Source organism: Rhinichthys klamathensis, unplaced genomic scaffold (genome assembly GCF_029890125.1).
Source record: "Rhinichthys klamathensis goyatoka isolate OS25496 unplaced genomic scaffold, OSU_Roscu_1.1 h1tg000240l_1, whole genome shotgun sequence".
NCBI classification, from domain to species: domain Eukaryota; kingdom Metazoa; phylum Chordata; class Actinopteri; order Cypriniformes; family Leuciscidae; genus Rhinichthys; species Rhinichthys klamathensis.
In genome coordinates this window covers 2,882,357-2,910,084 of record NW_026606762.1, presented here as the reverse complement: position 1 = coordinate 2,910,084, position 27,728 = coordinate 2,882,357, and the positions used below count along the sequence as shown (strand labels likewise).

Sequence of the window (27,728 nt, the reverse complement as noted above, 5' to 3'; positions counted from 1 at the left end):
GGCGTTCGAGTGGAATATTAAAACCGTATGCAATGCAATAGGTGTTGCGTTCGATGATCTCTACATTGTACGTTTAAATCGGCACGTAACATCCCGTTGAAATAATTAGGACTTTATGCAGTTGCATTATCCTATTTTGTTCAGTCTGATCAACTAATGAATCAAGAAAGAAACGACAGTTCAGTCATAACACTGAAAACAGGGTCAAGTCAAGCCCCTTGCATTACAGTTCTGACTGTATACTGCACATTTTAGCATAATGTACTACATCCTTCATATACAGTATTACATGCATTCAGAAAATGTGCATACTGTGCACAGTAGAGCTGCACGATTCATCGTTAAAAGATCTCGATTTAATGTCTATTAAACCTTTGACAAGTCTTTTCAACCACACAGTATCATTATTTCTGTCTTACAATAATTCAAATTATGACAGAAATGTTTAAAGGTCGGATATAAACACTGATGCCGATGTTAGTGATCAAAATCAGTAATTAACGCTTCAAATAAAGATTATCAGTACATCGTTACACCAGTAGGTGGCGACGCGTGACTGTTAAAAAATATGCGTTTATCATGGAATCATTCATTCAAGAGATTTGTTTAAAAACACTGAATCATCCAGTAATGAAACAAGTGAGTGAGTCATTGAATCATTCACTCAACCCGATTAAAAAATTTAATTTAGTTTATTTATAATTAACTGCATTCTAGTAAATTATGTAATTTTTTTAGTTGTCTATTCAGAATCGTGGGAGAATCGTAATCTCTATTTTAAACAAAAGATTGTGAATATCAATTCATCCAGAATCACGCAGATCTAGTGCACAGTACACTACAAAAATAGTGAGTATGGTAGTATGCTATTCTGAACATACCTTCGGTTTGCGAGAATCTAAACATGTCTTTCATGCCTGAGATTCATGTCGTTTTTACAAAACAGACAATCATTGTATTTGTAAACAGACTTGCTGAGTAATATGGCACTTGATGTAACAAATTACTACATCAATCATTGGACACAACCATGCTGTATGTAATACTTTTTACATTTTTATGGATGATCATCATGAATTACGTTTTCATGATAAACCATCCAAGATTATATCAATCGTATGTTTTAAAAATCAGACCTTTTTTTTTATTTTTATTTTTTTATGATTTTTGGAAACGATTGATTAAATGGTTTGGTGGTTTGTAAATGGTGTCCGGTCCAGATCTTCATGGAATGAGCTCTTGAAGCTCGGCATCACTCAGTTCATTCACGGTGACAATGTGGTCGAGGTGTTGAAGATAACGCTCTTCGTCCTGCATGAAGTGAGGAATCCTGGTTCTCTTTAGAACTGCCAAATGCCGGAGTCTCTCCGCATCCTCATAGGAAACCTAAAAACAGGAGTTACAGAAAGTGGTATGTATAAACATCCTTAAAGGGATAGTTGGAATATTGCATTAAAACAGTTAGCATTAATAAGACCTACCTTTCCAAGAGCGGTTAATATCTTAAAATCAATGTTCCTCCTGTGGCGTAAAATCCTTAAAATTCCATCAAGGTAGACCTGATCTTTACTAAAGCAACCTGTACACACACACACACGCAAAAACATATTAGTTACAAATATAGAGAGGCAATATGAAACCAGAGAGTAAAGTTTGACCAAAAACATTTTTTTGCATGTTTTTGCTAAAATGTTTCTAGCATGGTTTATTACATTGCTACCATGTTTTTAACACACTGCTAATGGTTTAGGATGTTACTAGCATGTTAGATGTCTATCTTTAGATAGATAGACCTATAGATTGACCTATAAATGGAGACCTATAGATAGATAGACAGACCTATAGACAGATAGACCTATAGATAGATAGATAGATAGATAGATAGATAGATAGATAGACCTATAGATAGATAGATAAATAGACCTATAGATAGATAGATAGACCTATAGATAGATAGAAAGACCTATACATAGACAGAAAGACCTATAGGTAGACAGAAACACAGACCTATAGATAGATAGACCTATAGATATACAGAAAGACAGACCTATAGACAGATAGATAGATAGACAGATAGATAGATAGATAGATAGACCTATAGATAGATAGATAGATAAATAAATATACCTATATATATATAGATAGATAGATAAATAGACATGTAGATAGATAGACCTGTAGATAGACCTATAGATAGATAGATAGATATGCCTACAGATAGACAGAAAGACAGACCTATAGATAGATAGACCTATAGATATACAGAAAGACAGACCTATAGATAGATAGGTAGACCTATAGATAGACCTGTAGATAGATAGATAGACCTATAGATAGATAGAACAATAGATAAATAGACCTATAGATAGACCTATATACAGAAATACAGACCTATAGATAGATAGATAGATAGATAGATAGATAGACCTATAGATAGACAGAAAGACAGACCGATAGATAGATAGATAGATAGATAGATAGACCTATAGATATACAGAAAGACAGACCTATAGATAGATGGATAGATAGATAGATAGATAGACTTATAGATAGACTTATAGATAGACCTATAGATAGACAGAAAGACAGACCTATAGACAGATAGACCTATAGATAGATAAACCTATAGATAGACAGACCTATAGAAAGATAGACCTATAGATAGATAGACCTATAGATATATAGATAGATAGACCTATAGATATATAAATATACCTATATATAGATAGATATATAAATAAATATACCTATATATATATATAGATAGATAGATAGATAGATAGATAAATAGACATGTAGATAGATAGACCTGTAGATAGCTAGATATATATATAGATAGATAGATAGATAGACAGACAGACAGACCTATAGATAGATAGATAGACCTATAGATATACAGAAAGACAGACCTATAGACAGATAGACCTATAGATAGACAGATAGACCTATATATAGACCTATAGATAGACAGACCTATAGAAAGATAGACCTATAGATAGATAGACCTATAGATATATAGATAGACCTATAGATAGATAGACCTATAGATAGATAGATAGATAGGATACATATACCTATATATAGATAGATAGATAAATAAATATACCTATATATATATATATATAGATAGATAGATAGATAAATAGACATGTAGATAGATAGAGCTATAGATAGATAGACCTATAGATAGATAGACAGACAGACCTATAGATAGATAGATAGATAGACCTATAGATATACAGAAAGACAGACCTATAGACAGATAGACCTATAGATAGACAGATATACCTATATATAGACCTATAGATAGACAGACCTATAGAAAGATAGACCTATAGATAGATAGACCTATAGATATATAGATAGACCTATAGATAGATAGACCTATAGATAGATTGATAGATAGATAAATATACCTATATATAGATAGATAGATAAATAAATATACCTATATAGATAGATAGATAGATAGACATGTAGATAGATAGACCTATAGATAGATAGACCTATAGATAGATAGACCTATAGATAGATAGACCTATAGATAGATAGACCTATAGATAGATAGACCTATAGATAGATAGACAGACAGACCTATAGATAGATAGATAGACCTATAGATATACAGAAAGACAGACCTATAGACAGATAGACCTATAGATAGATAGATAGACCTATAGATAGATAAATAGACCTATATATAGATAGATAGATAGATAGATAGATAGATAGATAGATAGACAGACAGACCTATAGATAGATAGACCTATAGATAGATAGACCTATAGATAGACAGACCTATAGAAAGATAGACCGATAGATAGATAGATAGATAGATAGATAGATAGATAGATAGATAGATAGATAGATAGATAGATAAATATACCTATATATAGATAGATAGATAAATAAATATACCTATATATATAGATAGATAGATAGATAAATAGACATGTAGATAGATAGACCTGTAGATAGCAAGATAGATAGACCTATAGATAGATATACCTATATATAGATAGATAGATAGACAGACAGACCTATAGATAGATAGATAGACCTATAGATATACAGAAAGTCAGACCTATAGATAGATAGACCTATAGATAGAGACTTATAGATAGATAGACCTATAGATAGACAGACAAACAGATAGATAGATAGATAGACCTATATATAGATAGATAGATAGACATGTAGATAGATAGACCTGTAGATAGCTAGACAGACAGACCTATAGATAGATGGATAGATAGACCTATAGATAGATAGACCTATAGATAGACAGACCTATATATAGATAGATAGATAGACAGACAGACCTATAGATAGATAGACCTATAGATAGATAGATTGATAGATAGATAGACCTGTAGATAGACCTATATATAGATAGATAGATAGATAGATAGATAGATAGATAGATAGATAGATAGATAGATAGATAGATAGACAGACAGACAGACAGACAGACCTATAGATAAATAGATAGACCTATAGATATACAGAAAGACAGACCTATAGATAGATAGACTTATAGATAGATAGATAGACCTATAGATAGACCTATATATAGATACATAGATAGACAGACAGACCTATAGACAGATACACCTATAGATAGATAGATAGATAGACTGATAGATAGATAGACCTATTTATAGATAGATAGACAGACAGACAGACCTATAGATAGATAGATAGACCTATAGATATACAGAAAGACAGACCTATAGACAGATAGACCTATAGATAGACAGATAGACCTATATATAGACCTATAGATAGACAGACCTATAGAAAGATAGACCTATAGATAGATAGACCTATAGATAGATAGATAGACCTATAGATAGATAGATAGATAAATATACCTATATATAGATAGATAAATAAATATACCTATATATATATATATAGAGAGAGATAGATAGATAAATAGACATGTAGATAGATAGACCTATAGATAGATAGACCTATAGATAGATAGATAGACAGACAGACCTATAGATAGATAGATAGATAGACCTATAGATATACAGAAAGACAGACCTATAGATAGACAGATAGATCTATAGATAGATAGATAGACCTATAGATAGATAGATAGACCTATATATAGATAGATAGATAGATAGATAGACAGACATACCTATAGATAGATAGATAGACCTATAGATATACAGAAAGACAGACTTATAGATAGATAGACCTATAGATAGATAGATATATAGATAGATAGACCTATAGATAGACAAACAGACAGATAGATAGATAGATAGACCGACCTATAGATAGATAGATAGATAGATAGATAGATAGATAGATAGACCGACCTATAGATAGATAGATAGACTTATAGATAGATAGATAGATAGACCTATAGATAGACAGAAAGACAGACCTATAGACAGATAGACCTATAGATAGATAGACCTATAGATAGACAGACATATAGAAAGATAGACCCATAGATATATAGATAGATAGACCTATAGATAGACCTATAGATAGATAGATAGATAGATAGATAGATAGATAGATAGATAGATAGATAGATAGATAGATAGATAAATATACCTATATATAGATAGATAGATAAATAAATATACCTATATATAGATAGATATATAGATAGATAGATAGACATGTAGATAGATAGACCTGTAGATAGCTAGATAGACCTATAGATAGATAGACCTATATATAGATAGATAGACAGACAGACCTATAGATAGATAGACCTATAGATATACAGAAAGTCAGACCTATAGATAGATAGACCTATAGATATACAGATAGATAGACCTATAGATAGATAGACCTATAGATAGAGACCTATAGATAGATAGACGTATAGATAGATAGACCTATAGATACAGACAGATAGATAGATAGATAGATAGATAGATAGATAGATAGATAGATAGATAGATAAATAAATATACCCATTTATAGATAGATAGATAAATAAATATACCTATAGATAGATAGATAGATAGATAGACATGTAGATAGATAGACCTGTAGATAGCTAGATAGATAGACCTATGGATAGATAGATAGACCTATAGATAGATAGACCTATAGATAGATAGATAGACAGACAGACCTATAGATAGATAGATAGACCTATAGATATACAGAAAGTCAGACCTATAGATAGATAGACCTATAGATAGATAGATAGACCTATAGATATACAGAAAGTCAGACCTATAGATAGATAGACCTATAGAGACCTATAGATAGATAGACTTATAGATAGATAGACCTATAGATAGACAGACAAACATATAGATAGATAGACCTATAGATAGATAGATAGATAGATAAATATACCTATTTATAGATAGATAGATAGATAAATAAATATACCTATATATATATATAGATAGATAGATAGATAGATAGATAGATAGATAGATAAATAGACATGTAGATAGATAGACCTGTAGATAGCTAGATAGATAGACCTATAGATAGATAGATAGACCTATAGAAATACAGAAAGTCAGACCTATAGATAGATAGACCTATAGATAGATAGACCTATAGATAGATAGACCTATAGATAGACAGACAAACAGATAGATAGACCGACCTATAGATAGATAGATAGACATATAGATATATAGAACAATAGATAAATAGACCTATAGATAGATAGATAGATAGACCTATAGATAGATAGAACAATAGATAAATAGACCGATAGATAGATAGACCTATAGATAGATAGAACAATGGATAAATAGACTGATAGACCGATAGACGGACGGATGGATAGACAGACAGACTCAGAATAGTAATAAAAAGCTTAAATAGTAGATCACAATGTTTGCTTTCTCAAGTGCAATAATCTTGCATTCACACACTTCTCGTCAGTTCTATTGTTAGCGATCACCTGGTCTCGAGGTGTCCGTCTGTCCCCGTTTGGCGCGCAGGCAGTATTCCCAGCGCACAGCGGGGTCGCGCACAAAGTGTGCGATGTGGCGGAACAGTTGGCTGAAGCTCATGCTCGCGGCGTGATGGACGGTGTAGTACAGCAGAGCGGCTCGCCACAGGAACGGCTGTTTCCGTAGCAACACGCTGTGCAGACTCGCGAGACCCTCCTCGGTGGGATTCGCTGGTTTCAGGCCAAACTGCTTTCTCCCGACAGAAGTGGCCCACGGCTGCATGCTGTTATTCACACCCCGCAAGTAATGTGTGCCTGCCACGGAAAGCCAAACAATTGCTGGAAGGGCAGGTTTTAAAGACAAAAGACTATATGTGACCCTGGATCACAGAACCAGTCACATGTCGCACGGGTATATTTGTGGCAATAGCCAACAATACATTGTATGGGTCAAAATGATCTATTTTTCTTTTATCATTAGGAAAAAATCATTAGGATATTAAAGGGTTAGTTCACCCCAAAATGAAAACTCTGTCAGTAATTACTCTCCCTCATGTTGTTCCAACCCCATAAGACTTTCGTTCTAGCCTGGTTAAAACCAGACCATTCTCAGTTGTAACTGAGTTATGGTCTGGCAAATCGTCATAGACAAATCATTTCCAGAGGAGCGTCACCAACGGACGTCGCGGATAGACCTAAAACCAAATCAGAGCGATGAAGGAGATGACGTATGCAGAGCGGCGGAGAAACATCTCCGAGTGTTGTTCTTTGCTCGGTTTTAACTAAAAGGAAATGTTCAAATCGCTTAAAACAGACGCGATAGCTGATTCGAACGAGTGATGTTCGACGGCGGCATCCATCTTTGTAATGTAGGCTACAAAATCTGCTTCAAAATCCCAGCGCTGTCGCCATCGTGTAAAGCCCGCCCCAACGTTTCTGATTGGTGCCGCGATTTCGACGGATTGGAAATGGGCTTGAATGAGCTGTTTGCCAGACTAACTTTCAGAGCAAATCTAAATTTGCCGGAAGTTGTCTGGGTTTTCCCAGGCTAATTGCGTTCATCTTCGGAACACAAATTAAGATATTTTTGATTAAATCTGAGAGCTGGATCACTCCTCCATAGGCTTCTAAGGGATCGAAACTTGCCGGCCCAAAAGTTATTAAAGACATCATTAAAATAGTCCGAGTGACTACAGTGGCTCAACCTTAAGTTTATCAAGCGATGAGAATACTTTTTGTGCGCAAAAACCCCCAAAAATAACGACTTTATTCAACTCTTAATTTCCTTCTCTGTGGGTCTTGAGTGAGTTCACGTAGTGTAACAGCGCAGCGCTTCTGGGTTGTACGTCACACGTAGGCTCACTATTGGCCGGCGCTTGTCATGTGTGTGATGCGTGTGACGTACAACACAGAAAGTATAAAAAGTATTCTCGTCGCTTGATAAACTTAAGGTTGAGCCACTGTAGTCACTCGGACTATTTTAACGATGTTTTTAATAACTTTTGGGCCGGCAAGTTTCAATACCTTAGAAGCCTATGGAGGAGTGATCCAGCACTCAGATTTAATCCAAAATATCTTAATTTGTGTTGCGAAGATGAACGAAAGTCTTATGGGGTTGAACAACATGAGGGCGAGTAATTACTGACAGTATTTTCATTTTGGGGTGAACTAACCCTTTAAGTAAAGATCATGTTCCATGAAGATATTTTGTACATTTCCTACCGTAAATATATAAAACGTTTATTTTTGTGAGTGAATGCTGCACGATTGCGAACATAAATGCACAACTTTAAAGGCGATTGTCTCAATGTTTTGATTTTTTTGCACCCTCAGATTCCAGATTTTCAAATAGTCAAATCTCGGCCAAATATTGTCCAATCCTAACAAACCATACATCAATGGAGAGCTTATTATTCATGTAATGTGTAAATCTCAATTTCAAAAAAATTTACCCATGTGACTGGTTTTGTGGTCCAGGTTCACATATGATTAACACTGAAAAATGATCAATTACAATTAAGATCCTACTAGAAGAATGTCAATACAATATTACAAAACAACAACAAAATTAACTGTTTTAGACTGCGTCCAAACCAGGTGTGACCCAACAGAAGCGTTGTCTGTCTAAACCGAAGGCTAAAATGCTGCTCAATGTGACAAAATGAAGCCGATCAGAACTGATATTTCATCTACTATAGATTGCTGCAGGTATGGAGTATTTTTGTTGGTCAAAACCTGGATATGAGTTGAGTTTTAGCACTTCTGGTTCCATCAGCTGACGCAGTGTTAATTTTGACAGCAAATTTTGATTTAGTTTTAGTCATATTTTAGTAATCTGAACTGCTTTAGTTTTAGTCGACTAAAATGGAATGGTTTCGGTTGAATTGTAATGCAAACTTATTATATACTCTGGGAGAAAACATCTATTAACCTGTTAAGGAACATGCAATAACTAACTCCAGTGATGTCATTATTTATCTTGAAATTAAATAAAGCCACGTCCCATAAAGAAACAAAAACGTGGTATTCTTTTTAATGAATGATAAATGCATTCTTTATAACAACTTGCATACGACATTCATATAGATTAATTTTTATTAAAGCTGTTAAAGTTATTGAGTCAAGAGCATTAAGTGATTTTCTCTTTTTCTTTTGTTGTTTGATTAACATTAATGATGAACATTTTTTAATTTTACTTTCTTAATTTGTCCTTGTCTGCTGTAGGCCTACGTGTTTTATGAAACTGCGCGTCTAATGATGACCTTGATTAATCGACCATCGATAAGTTTTATCAATTAAATTATGAATCAATCGCCGATTAATCGTTAGCATCACTAGTTACAGGTATGCGATGGTGGTGTAGTGTGTTTATAGCCTACGATCAGCTGTTTACTTCTGGCGACTGAATTCAGGCTTCAACATTTATAAAAGCTGCATGTGTACATATGTGATCATGATGAACAAAACATGTAAGAATCTTTTTGATGGGATTTTTTCTGTTGCAATAATCCAGAAGCCAGTCGAAAAACCCAAATAGCATTTTGTCAAGGGAACTAAGACGATGCTAAATTCTGTGTTGGCCTGCAGAAATACACCATCACTGCAGCTCTTAATTCTGTCAATCAGCACTTTTGTTTCAATCGGACTGAATTCTGTCACATGTCTGTCCTGTCTTGGTTATGCACTTGAGTGTTTTGTTATGTTGGGCCATGTGCTCTTGTTATTGTCTGGTCCCGCCCCCTTGTTATCTGATTATTGGTTTATTTGTCCCACCTGTTATCCTCGTTACCCGCCTTATTTGCTCTGTCACGGTGCGTGGTGTGGAATAAATCCGTGGATTCAAGTGCAGAGTAAGAAGTATTTAATAAGGACCAAAACACAAAATAAACAAAAGAAAACTACAACGTACAAACTTAATCCAGAACAAACAAGGCAGGGCAGGAACAGAACTCAACACGACGAATACACGTAACAAATACAATGAACGAGCACAGGACAGCAAACACAGGAAGACTAAGGCCCTGTTTACACGAAAACGGTTCCGGGTGAAAACGTAATAATATTTTATCGGATGTGCCTTTCGTTTAGACGGCGACGGCGTTTTTGGGGCTTAAAAACGCAAAAAAGTGAAACCACCCTCCAAAGTGGAAATCTTAAAAACGCTCCACCGTCGCATTTCCGTCTAAACGGGTAAAAACGCAAATCTGCTCATGGCGGCTCTCGTCGCGTATGCATTTACGTCACAGGCATGCGCCAGTACAGGAAAATAACAACCAACATGTCGGATTATTTCCATACGTCGGACCTTCAAGTTGCCCTAGCAGCTCTGATAAACGTCCAAGAGTCTTTTCAATTTCGCGCTACTAGGGAGAGAAGTAGAAGGAAGGTTGTACGCAGGCGCACGGACTTGTTGTTGTTGTGTGGCAGTGCTTCACATTGCCACCTAGCCGCCTGGAGTGCATACTACATCGCATTTCTAACACTTTTGCGTCTCCATATGCACGCAGATTTCCCCCCCATAACGCTCGTCTAAACGCAGAATAAAAAGTGAAAACGAAACGCCACTTTTGCGTTTTCTCTTCAGATCGTTTCCGTGTAAACATGGCCTAAATAGGAAGGCAAATAAGCCGGGTAACGAGGATAACAGGTGGGACAAATAAACCAATAATCAGATAACAAGGGGGAGGGACCAGACAATAACAAGAGCACATGGCCCAACATAACAAAACACTCAAGTGCATAACCAACACAGGACAGACATGTGACAGAATTCATTCTGATTGATGAATCTGAACGTAGTGTTTACATGAACGCTAAACGATGTGCGCGTTTAGCCTATATGTCACAAGATTCAAATCGGAATATGTTTTTTTTTGACATGCGCACACCACGAATATACATTTTCTTGTTGTTTGCGCATAATAACTATTCTCCTACATTGGTTCTTTATTTGTTTTAAACAGCAGACTTAATATTTATCCATTTCTGGTCATAATTTGGAGACAGTGGCCCTCATTTATTATTCTTGCGTAGAAACGGCCGTATATGTTGGCGTAAGATTATACTTACACTCCTCTCACCGCCTGATTTATGAAGCTGTGCGTATCTTTGAAATCCAGGTGTACGCAATACCTGCCCTTGATAAATCCCGCGGCTGAAAACGATCGTCATTAGAATAGCACGCCCCTATATTCAAGTCTCCGCTTCCCCCACGCCCTCATTTTACGCCATGGACACACGGAAGACGGCACAGAAGAGAAACTTCTCCGACGTGGAGCCGAAATGACCTATCGCAATGCAATATTTTACAGCACGTCTTTTGAATTAGCATTCAATTTCGAATCACGTTACATGTATTGGGGTGTACAATAGTGATGATGATGATGTGATGTGGAGTACCATTCATTCACATTAATAATTGCATGACAATTTGTAATATTCTTATTATTATTAGTATGATTTGTATTATTAATGACGCTTATTGTTATTTAGAAGAAGAATGTCATTATTATTATTATTATTTAAAAGAAGAAGAATGTATTTTTTATTATTTTGTCAGTCTGAATTATTTTTGAGATGAAAAAAACCATGAAACGTCAGGGTAAAGCGCACAGGCTCGCAACTAAAGGAATACATATCAAATGCTTTGGTAAAGTCACACAAATTAAGCATTGAAGTCCATGTTGCACAAAAATAAACACTGAAGTTTATAATTACTATGTTGTTGTTTTTTTGTTTTACAGTGGGTCAAAATATATCATATCTTTTAGTTTGTCAGTGCATTTTGTGGAATTGTTTTTCTGCGCATTTCCGCACTAAATCAAAACGTGCGTACACCACCTCCTGAGCTGGCGTAGGATTTGAGCGTGCCGTACGCCAACGTCCATATTGATAAATCTCAAAGTCACCGTGGTTTTGGGTGTACGCTGGAAATTTGGTGTACGCACTTTTGATAAATGAGGGCCAATGAGCATATGAATCGTTGTGCCGCTGCTTATGTTTATCACACAGTAAAAATGCCCAAACCCGTCGTCTGTGGCTGAGAATCCGAAACAAGGACTGGTGGGACGTTGTCCTGCTCCACTTCACACACAGTCTCTGAGGGAAATGAGAGTTTAAAATGACGGGATACTGATTAATGTGACACTTTATTCAACAGGAAGAACCATAGATATCCATAATAAAGGCTAGATGTCTCGTCCGCACTGCTGGCCAATGGAGGTCGACGTCCGCACCTGGCGGCCATCTTGCCACAGTCAGCTCGCTCACTCGTAACATTGTGTTTTAATGGTGCATGTACTTTTTAAATAACCATAACTTGCTCAATTGAATACCGATTTTCAAACGGTTTGGTTTGTTATAAACGTCAGAGATGTAGTTATGACACTGCACACTTATGAATAATAAGTGTATAAATAAATAATCATCCAGAATTATAGCCACGTTAATAACGTTTGTAAGAAACCGAACCGTTTGTAAATCCGTCAAGATTACAACGAGATAAGAGTATTTGTGTTCGTGCTGATCACTCATCTTACATCAGGCACCACAGAGCCCGCCAGAAAGCTTGCCTGTGACAAGATGGCCGCCGGTGATGACGATAGAGACTCGTTCCGCGCGTCATACGTCATTACGCTATTTTAACGTCATCATTGCACATGCGCAGTCCTTTCAGTTTCGGTTTTCAATCCGATCAAGTGTTTACATGTTCTCTCGATCGGATTAGAAAAGGAATAAACCACCCCTTTCAATCGGATCTAAATGTCGTTCGGATCGAGCTCAATCGGATCAATTAAGGCGTTTACATGAAGGCTTTTCAGTCCGATTGAGCCGTCAATCCGATTACTAACTGATTGTTTGGTTGCATGTAAACGTAGCCAATGTGGTCGGGACTAGCTAACGTTAGCCCTACACAACAGCGACATGAACGAAATGACTGACAACGTGTCCTGTTGTTCGTCACAGTCAACACTGGTTAGGACACGACTTTTACAATCTGTTTAGGTTAAAGTTCATACCAATCTCGTGTCTAAGCATGCCCTCGAGCCAGTGTTGGCGTGCTCCTGACAAGTTAATAGTTAGTGTTGGTCGACAACTCTCCACCATCATTACCGCCTGGGACAGAAGCTCATCGGAGAGACTTACAACCACCTGTTGACAGAATCTGACATTACTATTCCTTCGTTATTTGGCAGGACGCTAATACACAAGGACTTATTCTCAAATGATATCCACACACCTCACCGACACAACCCTCCTTCTGTAGGTACTTGCGTGTGGCGGCCCACACTTGACTCTTCGGTAGCAAGTTTCCCCCTGTGACCTCTTCAAAGTTTTCATAGGTCTCATACTTCCTCAACACACACTCCATAATCCCAATTGCCTAGAAAAATGCATGAGGTAAGACCAATGGCAACAGTTTAAAGACTCAACCAGCATTATGTATGCGTTACAAAACCTAGCAAGCTGCCAACGTAAGCAACATTTGTAAGACATCATAATTGCGCTTGGAAGAAGACGACAAAAGGGCAAAAACGCATTCTGGGTAATATTTTGCACGGTAACTGCTGTTAATTTACAGCCTATTTTCACCACTAATCTACTGTATGTATAATCTACTCATGACAGGAATGTGTGTGGAGAATAGAAGAAAACTAATCGAAGCAGAGAGAAAGGGGAACTATTAAAGTGGGTCCAGCGATGAACATATTGTTCTAAAGTCCCCCTGTGGTGAAAATCAAGCTTTCAATCTTGTTTATGTATAGGCCTCGTTTCCACTGCAGGTCTTGATGCCCAATTCTGATTTGTTGCCTATATCCGATTTTTTTTACCGTCCGTTTACACGTTCTTTAAATTGTGACCCATATCCGAGTCATGTGTTTACACTTGACTGAAACATCGCGCATGTTTAAAGGGGTCTCTGCTCAGATGGACGAAGCGCAGCGAGATCTCAGGACAGGTGGGAACATACAACATGATCTCATAAAAGTGAGTAGCCTATCTATAGCACAAATTTTATTTCTCATGCCATTTATAGCCTACGCCAAAAATAGTTTTTGCTTGCATATTATACGCACTGTAAACGTGCGTATTAAACGCCATAAAGCTATATTTTTGGCGTAAATGCCACGTGAAAAAAAAATCGTGCAATAAACGCACTTTCATGAGATCGTGGCGGGCTTTAACGAGGAGCAGTGGGTCCGAAATTTTAGGATGAGCAAGCCAACCTTTGATATGTTGTGTCAACGTGTGTCCACATTCCTCTCCTACGACGACACAATGTTTCATCGGGCCATCCGTCCATCCGCAGATGCGCGTCTGGGTTTCTCTCGTCATTAAACCGCGGAGACGCAGCCTAATGCCTCGGAAAATCCGATCTGCCTGTTTACATGACAGTCGCATTGGCACATATCCGATTTACATCTGATTTATTTCCACATATGAACGAGGCCTGAAACCGATCTCGAAATATCCGAATGCATGCGTTTTTTTTTCTGTTTACACTGTCATAGAACACATCCGATCTGTGTCGCATACGAGTAAAAAATCGGAATTGGGTCACATTTCACTGACAGTGTAAACGAGGCCTATGTGGTGTTTTTAATGTGCTTTAAGACAAACCATGTGTAAATTCATAAGTCGACAGCATTGCTGAGTTAGCCTGGTTAAAACCAGACCATTCTCAGTTGTAACTAAGTTATGGTCTGGCAAAGCGTCATAGACAAATCATTTCCAGAGGGGCGTCACCAACGGACGTCGCGGATAGACCTAAACCCAATCAGAGCGATGAAGGAGATGACGTATGCAGAGCGGCGGGTGTTGTTCTCCGAGTGTTGTTCTTTGCTCGATTTTTAACAAAAAGGAAACGTTCAAATCGCTTAAAACAGACGCGATAGCTGATTCGAACGAGTGATGTTCGACGGCGGCATCCATCTTTGTAATGTAGGCTACAAAATGTGCTTCAAAATCCCAGCGCTGTCGTCATCGTGTAAAGCCCGCCCCAACGTTTCTGATTGGTGCCTCGATTTCGGCGGATTGGAAATGGGCTTGAATGAGCTGTTTGCCAGACTTTCAGAGCAAATCTAAATTTGCCGGAAGTTGTCTGGGTTTTCCCAGGCTATTGCTGAGTATTTTCTCCTTAAAACTGCAAAGACAGTCTCAAAAACCAGACTGATCTCATGAAATAGCGTATGTATGACACGCCAATTCGTATTTCCATTTTTGGCGTGCTATCAACACGCATAATCGCTTTTCAGCGTGTTTATCAACGCCGTTGACTTAACGTTACATTACTGTATACAAATATATGACCTACCCCAACCTCGTCCCTAAACCTACCCGTCACTGGGGTTAATACCATTTATGAGTCTTCCCCTACCATCCTAGATAAAAAAATAGCGCTCGCCAGATGTAGATATAGAATTTGCTTCGTTTCGCTCGGACATTTAACGGCGTACACATACACGCGGAATCACTCGGACATTTAACGGCGTAGACATACACGCGCGTGGACATACACGCGGATAGCTCAAAATGCGTATAGATAACACGCCACTTGACTTGAAAGTGGCGTGTATGTTTACGCAAAGTCATGATGTCATGTTGCAAAAACACGGTTTGAAATCGCTGGTGTTTCTGACGTCACAAACTACCTTGTAACCAATCAGATCAACGTGTGATCGTCAACCAGTGGATCTCTGAGCTGAGTGAGTGAGTGGAGGCGGGGCTCATAGAGCATGTTCATAGAGCCGTGAATACTAAATGAGGCAAGGGTGTCGAGTTACATTCAAGCTATTTGAAGGCACGAAGAATTATTTTTCAAGAAAAAAATGTTAATATGTAATTTTGGTGATCAAAGATGAGTTTTAAGGAATACAATTATTGACCAGAGGGGGACTTTAAAACTGGACCGGTGAGTGGGAACTGAAACTGAAAAAGCGGCGCCTGAAACAAACTTGTTCGTGTTCGCGGCACTTTGAATCCCTTAAGATCTGAATCACAACTTAAAAGTGAGTGATTATAAACGCACTAAACGGAGAGGGTAAAATCCCGTCGATTCACTGTAATCTATTCATTCCCACCTTTCAGTGCTTTCAGACTGTGTGTTTCTTGGTGGCACTCAGCCTGATGGTTTTGGCCGTCTAGTGCTCGTTGACTGGAGAGAAACCCCCCCGAAATTTGTACTAAAAAAATGATTGATTATTAAACTTTTAAAAGGCAATTTCGTTTGACTGTACAAGCTATATAACTGATCGTGTATTCTTTTCTCACTTACATAGAAATGTTCACGCTGCTTTTACTCTTGCCTATATTTTTGTCCATTTTGGGTGTTCTTGATTATGAATAAATGTTCACTTTTGCCTATTACTTTTACTGTAGTCAGTTCCTGTGTGATTTTAACCCTTTCCCCGCCAATGACGGAATTTTAAGGTTTGCCGTGTTTTCACTGTTAATACGGGGGCGCTATTACATCTTCTGGACGAGTACAGAATCTCCTGATCAAAACACAGGTGAAGAGAAAGCAGAAACAAGCGATAGCATATGTAAAATAATGCGGTCATCAACTTGAAACAGCATATATATCAAAACTGCCTAATGTTACTGAATGAAATGTGACCCAGGATGAGTTACAGGACTGAAGCTTTAGGGGTGTTGATGGACTCAATCGACTCCATTTGTGTTTTGATCATCGTTCAGAATCACATCTGGATGTAGTCTTTGACATAAACGTGATTTTCTCAGCTTTTTGCTCAAGACGTTGTTTTCATTAAACTTGCATTTAAATGTTGATAAAAAAAGAAAGCATTAAGCTTGAAAAAAAAACGTTTTTTGTGTGTGTGTGTTTAAGCAGAGGATCTGTTCTTTCTTCTGATATATGCATGTTCAGATATTCATACAACAAAATATTCTGGGGGCCATGAAACTTTTGTGAAAATGCTCAAAGATGCTGGCGCTGGCGAGGAAATAGTTAATTTCCAACCTATTTTGGGGTTCCCTTTTTGACCCAGGGCTGTGTAACCAAACTGACCCAAATTGGTTTATCTTTAATCCCCTTTTTTAGTGTATAATTAAATAATAATTCCATTGTTCACAGTCCGACCAGTTGTGTAGTGAATCTAGTGATGTATGAAGCTCCATTCACACAGAAATCACTTTCAAGCCAAGCAGCTTTCTCTTGGTCATGTGACCAACGTGAGCGAAAAACATTTTCATCTTCACGCAAAACTCCCAAACACACATGGATTCCTATTGAAATGAACGGCGCACCTTTAGAAGGGAGTTGCTTACGGAGGCAGCTGACAGTAAGGCGGCTCACTAGTTTTTGGAACAGAGCCAATTAGTGTTATTTAGACATCAATCAACATGTATCAATTAAAAAATTAAGAAAAGGTCTGCACTCTAAAAATCTTTTACTACCTTATGTGGTAACACTTTACTTGAAGGGGTGTGCATAAGACTGACATGACACCTTCATAATCGTGACATGACACTGACACATGTCATGAATATGAAGGAGGTTTTATGCATGTTTATGACAACTGTCATTAAATGTCATTCGCTCAATTATGACATTTTTAAAGCAAATATGACGTTGTTTGATTTGTCTTTGTTATGACAACTTGACATTACCAAAACAACATAAATTGTCATAAATATGTCATAAACATGACATAGCAGATTAATTATCAAACTTAAAGGGGTCATATAATGCCATTTTTGTACAAGCTAATATGATTCTTTAGGGTCTAAATTAAAAGTTTGTAATATACTTTAATTAAAAATTCTCATTAGTATTGTAAGAAAACACTTATTTTACCTGGTCAAAAACAGCTCTGTTTTCAGCACGCCGTTTCAGTGTATATGACTTTAAATGATAATGAGCTTTGCTCACCCCGCCCCTCTGTTCTGCGCATACACCGTTTGTAACACAATAACACAATAACCACGCGTTGTTCATTATAAACGTGGGATTATGAATTGTATTGAGAACGTTGTACATAGAAAACATGCTGTAATGTACCCTGAGTGTAAACCGACGCATTCATCGTGAAGCGTGCAGCTGGCGATTTGCAAAGATTAATATAAATATTAATATAAAGATTAATAAAACGTTACACTCACTTTAGTTCTTCTGAAGGTTCAGCAGGAACACGAATAGGTTCCGATCCTTTATTCAGGTGCAGCTTCTCAGCAAAACCAGCTTTACACTGATCCTCATTTATAAAGCAGTCCACTGAGAAATGATTCGGCAAACATGAGAGCATTGACGTTGCTCGTGGGGAATATTCCCTTTGAAAACAAACTCAGCCACTGCGTCTTCAGCGGTTCGGATTTAGGAACATTAAAATGACTGTGTTCGTTATTACACCCAAGAACAGAACACCACAATCGCTTAGACGCCATTCTGCTCATAGACAGTGCTCCAGCATATCAACAATGACCGCGCCGATCCGCGCGGACTATGATTGACAGCTCCCTCACGAGCGAGGGCGGGTCTGTGTTGAATCACTGCTGTCAATCAACAATCGCGGGAGGGGCGTCCGTTTTATTGACGTCACAAAAACGAACGGCTCAATTTGAGGCAGGGGAAAACATATAAGGAGATTAAAACAAAAACACTGGATGGATTTTTATCATTATATGACGGTTGTGTACAGGCACTGCCAACACACATTTCAGTACAATCAACTTGTAAAAGTGCATGTACCATTATATGACCCCTTTAAGAAACCACTTAGCATTATGGGTTAACATTACATTAAACTGCCATGTGGTTGGTTTTGACATTGGCAGTCATAAGGCCATTATAACTGTGTCATGAATATTTTTATTGACCTCAACTACAATGGTACAAATTTAATTTGTCATTAGGTTATAATGGCCTCATGACAGCCAATGTCAAAACCAACTACCTGACAGTTTAATGTAATGTTAACCCATAAAGCTAAATGGTTTCTTAAATTTAATAATTAATCTGCTAATGTCATGTTTATGACATATTTATGACAGGTTGTGTCAAGTTGTGATAACAAAGACATATCAAACAATGTCATATTTGCATTAAAAATGTCATAATTGAGCGAATGACACTTAATGACAGTTGTCATAAACATGCATGAAATCTTCTTCATATTCACGACATGTGTCATGTTATGATTATGAAGGTGTCATGTCAGTCTTATGCACACCCCTTCAAGTGTTACCAGTTATGTTTATATTATGTTTATAAACGGCATGTCGTTCCCATTATTTATTTGCTGTCCCAGATGGAATTCTGGGATTCAACTGGAATCTATAAACTGTTTATTTGACTGTTTAAACTTGGGTTCATGTGTTAATCATTATTCAGTGTTTGGACTTAATACTAATTAGTATTAACGAGTCTGAAGACTAATTATTTGATTGTTTAATCATGATCACGATCACCTGAAGACCTGCAAGCGTGCTTTCCTATAATCATTTTGAGAATAAGTGAAACTGTCACACTGACAAAGGCAAAGAGCCGAAACGTTTGTCAACGTTATCTCCTGTCTATAATACAAGATTTTTTAAGAGTGCAGACCTTTTTATGAAATTTAGTTATTTAGACATAAAATATACCTGGGACAGAAAGAGACCAGAGCCCTCTCTGTACTTCTCCAAAACACTGATGGGCGCTGGAGGGGCATACTCAAACTGAGGCTCATACTGATAGTCAGACTGAAAAAAGGTCTGACGCTCCTCTTCCAGGTTTGTGGGACGAAGAGCCACAAGGAGGCACGGCCCACGAGGCGTTGAAGGCGAAGGAAGGGGTCCGATACCCCTGGCGATATGTGGCAAAGAGGTCGCAGGTCTCATTTGACCCCTGCCAGAACGCAAAGGCATCGTGGAGCTCACCGTACATGTGCTCTCGCTCCGTCGAAGCCAGTTTCCCGGCCCTAAACTAAGACTTGTCAGGCTTCGCGTGGGTGGAGAAGGGCCACCGCTTCGCCACGGTGGCTGAATCACCTTCCTAACTGGCTGCGTTGCTCTAATTCGCTGTGGTTTTATTTCCAGACTAAGAGGCCTTCGACACGGTGGCTGTTTGGAAGGTTCCCCGGTTTCTCCTTTATTTCCACCGTCCGTCTTCTGGAGCCTTCGCTGAACCTGGGAGCCAACGTCCCGAGCGGTACAAGGCTGCGCATGTGGCCCATTGTGGGTCGATTTGTCTCTTTGGGTGACGCTGCCGGTCCTGGCTCGGACTGGTTTGGGTTTTTCCGTGCTGGGCTCTGGTTCTAACATCTCTGAGACATTATTTGCGAGCCCTCCTCCTCCATTAGCCTGCTCCATGCAGTTCTCACCCAGATCCAGCACCATCGCTACATCCACGCCTCCGTCCAGCAATGCTGCGCACCTGAAGAAGAAAACATACCTCCATTTTCTGATTTAACAGCATCAGTATAAAAAATTCATAAAAACGCTGGGTTGTTTCAACCCATGTTTGGGTCAAATTTCGACAAACCCAACCATCGGGTTTAAAAATTTAAAGCAATTGTCCATGTTTGGGTCAAATATGGACAAACCCAACCATTGGGTTTAAAAATGTAAAGCAATTGTCCATATTTGACCCAAGCATGAGTTGAAACAACCCAGCATTTTTTAGAGTGCAGACATTGAGCGGGACAAGTCCCACCCCCAATAAACACAACTGCCAAATTGTCTATATATTGTTATCATTATGATCATAACTTTAATGAGATCACTAGCAGATTTAACAAAGCAATTACCATAAAATGACCAGAATAAAGAGAAAAACCTACCTTCACTTTCTGATTCAACAGTATCAAGGCTGGAATCTTTAACCCATGTTTGGGTCAAATTTGGACAAACCCAACCATTGGGTTTAATAATTGTACAATTGCCCATATTTGACCCAAGCATGAGTTGAAACAACCCAGCATTTTTTAGAGTGCAAACATTGAGCGGGACAAGCCCCTATTGTCCATATTTGACCCAAACATGAGTTGAAACAACACAGCATCTCGCTCAATGACTGCACTCTAAAAAAAGCTGGGTTGTTTTAACTCATGTTTGGGTCAAATATGGACAAACCCAACCTTTGGGTTAAAAAATTGTCCAATTGTCCATATTTGACCCAAACATGAGTTAAAACAACCCAGCATTTTTTTAGAGTGCAGACAATGACCGGGACAAGCCCCAGCCCTTATATACACAACTGCCAAATTTTCTATATTGTAATCATTATGATCATAACTTTAATGAGATCATTAGTCCCTTTAACACAGCAATTACCATAAAATGACCAGAATGAAGGGAAAAACATACCTCCACTTTCTGATTCAACAGTTTCAAGGCTGCAATCTAAAAAATGCTGGGGTTTTTAACCCATGTTTGGGTCAAATTTGTACGAACCCAACCATTGGGTTTAAAAATTGTCCAATTGTCCATAATTGACCCAAACATGAGTTGAAACAACCCAGCATTTTTTAGAGTGCAGACATTGAGCGGGACAAGCCCTTATTGTCCATATTTGACCCAAACATGAGTTGAAACAACCCAGCATCTCGCTCAATGACTGCACTCTAAAAAATGGGGGGGGGGGGGGGGGGTAATAATGGGGGGGTAATAATAATACTTAGATAGATATTACTAATCCAGTGTGAATAGGGCTTTCGACTGCAAGAAGAACTGGAGCGCATCACAAATGAACCGAAACTCGGCGTATAGGATACTTGCCTCACAGACATGAGAAACAGGGCTATAGAAAGCTTGAATTGTCGACTTTTAAACGAACCAATTTGAATCGAAAAACAAATACTCTGATTATGTCATCCAAATGAAAGGTGCGTTTCCCACTATAGGCGCGTGTTCGTTCACTTTACTGCGAAGGGTCTATTGTTCCTGCCTAAATGAATAGGGGTGAGCGGGCCACCAACTAATGCGGGGCTAGTTGGTTGTAACACACGTTTTAAAACTTCCCACACATGCTAGCATAACAAAACTTAGTGTATTTACTAGTTGCTAGTATCAACACTTTTAAGAAAAAAAATTGTGCCAAAATTTAAAAAAATATCACTGAACATTTATTTAACCATAGCAAAAGTACCGTATATACCCTAATATAAGACGACCCTGAATATAAGACGACCCCCCCCCCCCCCATTTTCCAGACTGATTTTTGTGGAAAAATAGATTTTTGTGGAAAAAATCTGGTTTTCACCAGAAAATAATTTTAAGAGCATCACCTGTGCCTCGTGTAGAGGCCCGCTCATCGGCGGAGACAGGCACATTGCCGCTTCCTGATTGGCCATGACTGCGGCTGCCCTGAGTGCGACGGGATGGATTTAACCACCCTGCGGGGTCGTCTGGCCGTTTTCGACGACGATCCGGCTCCCGATATCTCTCTCTCTCTCTCTCTCTATCCCTCCCTCTGCTCGAGCCGCGCAAGAAAAAGTGCCGTTCACAGAAGATGCCAGAGCAGATGGAGACAAGCGAGCAGAGACCGTTTATGTTTATGACATGTTTATGAATCATTTTTTCTTTAATACAGATATGTGTTTTTATTTTTATTTTTTTTATTACATCACATAGATCGCACTGTCAGGGAGTTTAGGGATATCCACACATAATTTATACACATAAAACATGATATCAGAGTTTTAAAATCAAACATTTTAAAAGAGAACAATACATCACGGTTGTTTAAACCAATGAGCATTAAGTTTCCCATCATGCTTTTGATCAGCGCAGTCGGTGGAGAGCAACTGCGCGCGACTGCAGAATCCGACACGTGCGCCTTGCGGTCGCGAGAGTATTTTGACACACGTCAGCATGACATCAGAGCAAGGCGGACCGCACTCGGACACATTTCTAACCGGCATGCATCTCGCGCTGATCACCGGTGATCGGTTCTGCGCAGATTTTGCTCATCTCAAACAAGCCTAATGAAAGCGATGCTCGTTTTTTCCAAGCGCGTCCGCGCTGCATCGAGATCCTCGGCGCGCTCTCGTCAGTCGACGGCGCGGGAGAAAAAGGCTATCAATCGATTCCTGCCTCCACTCGAATATAAGATGACCCTGAATATAAGACGACCCCCCATTTTTCAGCCTATTTTTAGGACAAAAACCTCGTCTTACATTCGGGTATATACGGGTACATTTCTTAAGTTAATTTTATTATTCTTTTATTCTAATCTTATATCTGTTATTTAACAGTTAAGGTAGTTCTTTAATGCTAATCTTACAGCAGAAGACACTAGCCGGTTTAAATCACAGGTGTGCCGTCGGGGCATGTTGTCACACTCCCCTGTTAGAACTTTATTCTATTCTATACTTTTATGAATTCTATTGAGAAACCATGAGAAAAGGGTGAATAAAGACTGAGAGTCAATGTTCAGAAATTATTAGTATGTTTTGAACTAGCTGTGTTTTGCGGTGTGTTTGTTGTCAAACTCCAAATGACTTTATTTTATATGAAAAAGTTAATAATTGTATTTTACTGAGAAAATATTTTAGTTTGTCTTGTATATATTTTTTATTAGATCAGATAACATTTTAACTTGTCATATGATCATGTTACAATTTAACCCGCCTATGGGGCATGTTGTCACATTTCACTTTCACTCTTTCGGGGGAAATCAAGAAAAAAGTATACACTGTATTGATCAAAACCACATCATTTTACAAGACGTGTGAAATTAATGTGGGGGAAAATAAATACTCTGAACTCTAAGGGAATTACACAAACTAAGAAAGTCAAAAAGTGTTGATGTTAGCTAACCTTATGATTTGTATTATCTTCGAACTGTACATTTCTGGACATTACTTGGACACAGTCACATCTGATAACAAATTACTCTGAATTGTAATGTAGAAACATGCATTTTCTGTAAAGCCGCTTTGAAACGATGTGTTTTGTGAAAAGTGCTATACAAATAAATCTGAATTGAACTGAATATTTGATATTCTTGATGCTGGACTGTTTACTTTTAGGATGACAAAAAAGCTAAAGCTTTAAAAGTTGTCAAAAATGTCAAAATGGTTGAGACATCATGTAGTTTGATTTCAGCTACACATCTTAATTAAACCAGTGGGGGAAAGTACAACCCAATACAATAAATCAAAATAATCAACTAAACAATAACACTTGCAACAATTAAATATGCAGAAAGCACATATGTGCTCAAAATGAGCCTAAAATACTAAATAATACGCCTAATTAGGGATAGTAAAGATCAACATCCAAAAGAACAAACATGAATAACATTTAAAACATGTTTTGGTTACACTTAAGTACTGAGTAATATTAATGAACTACATGCACTTTACTATAGGGTTAGGATTAGAGTGTTTATCATGTAATTATGCATAATTTATAGTTATTACAACAGTAACTACATGATGTAACGTGTAACAATGACATTAAAATAAAGTATTTCCCTTTTTTAAAGTTGTAATTATGGGAAACAGTACAGTTTACAGTTTGTGGAAATAAAAATGTTAAATATAATTAGATATGTAATACAATTAAATGTAAAATACTTTTTTTTTCTTTTCTATTAACTATTTTTCACAATGTGATTGTTGGTGAACTGTATTAAAACGAATTGAGTTAATACCAGTATCATTATAACTACTTGTAATAATTGTACAATAATTAATAATAACTTAATAATAATAACGTTGTATTGTCCCTGTTATTTAAAGGGGAAATGAAGCAGTCAGTCAAGTTTACATAATTTACAAGATGGATTACCACTATAATCAAAAATTATATAAGAAACATGACAAATGTTAACATATAAAAGAAAAAAGAAACACCGTTATATCTTTCTAGCGGCAAGGACGCCGCCATTGTGCAGTATTATAACTGGTGACGTCACGGGGTTGGTTGGCTCTGTGCTGAGTTCAGTAAAATACAGTGAAAGATGCATGTAAGCTGGTCGATCCAGCGAACAACTAACGTTAGGTACAGTCATTGTTGGCTAACAGCTGGAAGCATGAACTAGCCAATGATAACTTAGTGTTTAGCTAGTGAACTTTATTAGTACCAGACAAAAAGACGACGTCTAACGTTAACAAACTGCACATGGAAACATTGTTCGTGATGTTCGCAATCATATTCCTGTCTCTTGTCAACACCATGGTCAAGATCAGCGTCTTGACAGCAGATGGATCGTGCTATCGTGGCGTAATAATCTGTTTGGTTGTAAAATGTATTACCTGAATGAAATGAAATTGAATGTATCGTCCCTTTAACTCATAGATAATAACAATTGCTTATCAGAAACTTCAGAAATCTAAACACCATATGGCTGATTTTTATAATTATACATGCAGTTTTTTGAACCTCATAATCATGAAAAAAAATTGCTTTAAAAAAATAGCAGCGCCATTTAAAATATATTGTATAGTACATTCAAAATGTTCAATAAAAGAAAATGTACAAAAAAAACCCAGTGAAAAACCCTGAAGGAAAGTGAAAGATTTGAGTTAAACAAATCCTCAAATCCAAGATAAACTGAAATTAACTGTTCCTTAAATAAAAGTCTGATCTTTCTCAGATCTACTGTTGGGATATGGTCTTGTTAATAGATAATTAAAATAAATTATAATGGGAACTTTATGCATTTTAAAATTATTTTTTTTTTTTACATTTATTACATTAGCACTGTTTCCGTTATCTAGGGAATTATCTGGGAATGTTGTAAAAGGTCTCGTTTAGAGCATGATGGAAATAAAACAACAATAATAAAAGTATAACCTTATGATAGAGATTCCTGTTTCTGGCTAATTATAAAATGAAAACATCGATGGCTCCAGCTTTGTCAGTGCATGACATCAACAGCTCTGACAGTAACACTGTCTATTCACAGCGAATGAGACATTTCTATAAACAAATAAAGCAGTTTGTATATAAAAAGACGCAACACGTACCGCGCAGCGCTTCTTTACAGGCAAATAAATAAACTTCAGTTCATGTTGGACTTCCACCCATAATATCAGCGCTTCAACTTCAGTTCAGATATGGAGGAATAACGGTACAGGACGCCGGGAATACTGGGAGTTTGGGATGGGATGGCTGGGATTGCGTTGCAGCAAATGACGCGCTGGCGCATCTGAATGACGTATTCGCGACGCGTCGCGGTCAGTTTGCGCGAGCCTGTGACGTCAGCGCGTAGGAGAGACTCGATCTGTCACCACACCGGGGCACCAAAGATTGTTGTTTTATTTGATTTGATTAATAACATTATATTGGCAACATACTTTATACATACATTTAGATTCTTTAAATCTCCTCCTTTGTTTATTATAGTCAGAAATGAATTAAAATGCTTCTCAGATGCCAAAATCACTATAAAACCGTGATTTTTTTGTATGTTTTTTATAATCTAATTATTATTATTATTTAATTGTATGTATTATTGTTTATTTTATAATGGATTTAATATGGTACTGTTGTGTTGAGCCTTTTTTCTCTGTATATTGACTGTTTATGCAATTTTGTAGTATTCAGATTTTGTAGGCCTATTCAATAAGAAAAAGGTCCCATCGACCCATCTACAACAACAAAAAAGTCACCACACCGTGGCAAATTGTCAATAAATGTATCTCAAAGTAGATTTAGTTTTTAAGTCAGTTTATAAGACACATACATACAAAGCTGTTGAACATTTCCACCTTTATTGACCAAGAAAAAACCCGCTAATAAACAAACGGACTCAATAGCGGGCCATGTTGTCACAATGGAAACCAGCTAATTTAATGACTGTGTTGTGAAGCGTTAAATACTACCTAACATTATTTTAATCAATAATAAAATCAAAAATAACATTCTTATTATGAACACAATTCAACCTTTCAGTTAAAATGTACCTTCATATTTAAAGTTTAATGTTTTTGTTCATTTAGGCTATTTACATAATGTTACATCAATTATTTTAAAAGAATACATTATACAAAGAATAAATAAAAAATCTTGAGATTCTGTGAACAATTCTGTGAAATAAACATCCAAAACAAAATAGTAGTTTCTTATATTTATTTATTTATTTTTTGTATTTGTAGTCAAAATCTCAAAATGTAAAACAACATGATTATGAGTTTATCATAACACAACAGATGCGTTAACACATTAAAATGCCCAGATTTTTCTAATAAGTATTACAAATATTATATATATTTTTTTTAAAAATTTAATTTGTCATATAATAATCAAATAATCTTTATTTGACAAGTTACCTCATTAAGACACCAATATGGGTGTATAACTATACTAGAATAACAATAGATATCAGTAAAAATAAGTTTTATTGATTAGTCACATTATTCAGTTGCTTATTGCTGGTATA

The 27,728-nt window shown here is 37.1% G+C and overlaps 2 protein-coding genes across 2 annotated transcripts in view; one reads left to right on the top strand and one right to left on the bottom strand.

Moving 5' to 3' along the window:
- Window positions 1–20,557, top strand: part of csnk2a2a (casein kinase 2, alpha prime polypeptide a) — a 39,498-nt gene extending 18,941 nt beyond the window's left edge. Inside the window, exon 12 of the mRNA XM_056265720.1 lies at window positions 20,435–20,557. The gene's annotated coding sequence lies outside the window, so the exon portion shown is untranslated. The remainder of the gene's footprint in view (window positions 1–20,434) is intronic.
- kiaa0895l lies at window positions 716–26,488 on the bottom strand. Its single transcript, XM_056265718.1, has 7 exons — window positions 26,314–26,488; window positions 20,000–20,771; window positions 13,638–13,781; window positions 13,417–13,549; window positions 6,908–7,213; window positions 1,482–1,579; window positions 716–1,386 (listed from the first exon to the last, which is right to left on the bottom strand). Exons 2-7 carry the CDS (start codon window positions 20,732–20,734, stop codon window positions 1,225–1,227), a joined length of 1,578 nt encoding a protein of 525 aa, XP_056121693.1. The 5' UTR covers window positions 20,735–20,771; window positions 26,314–26,488; the 3' UTR covers window positions 716–1,224.
- Between the last annotated feature and the right edge of the window lie 1,240 nt (window positions 26,489–27,728).

What these genes read in the sequence shown, in the direction of transcription:
- kiaa0895l (XM_056265718.1), bottom strand. Translation starts at nt 20,734, where the DNA reads ATGGTGCTGGATCTGGGTGAGAACTGCATGGAGCAGGCTAATGGAGGA. An exon ending in CATGCTTAGACACGAGATTG is followed by an intron (nt 7,214 to 13,416) that starts GTATGAACTTTA and finishes TTTCCGTGGCAG; the next exon opens with GCACACATTACTTGCGGGGT. An exon ending in TATTAACCGCTCTTGGAAAG is followed by an intron (nt 1,387 to 1,481) that starts GTAGGTCTTATT and finishes TCCTGTTTTTAG; the next exon opens with GTTTCCTATGAGGATGCGGA.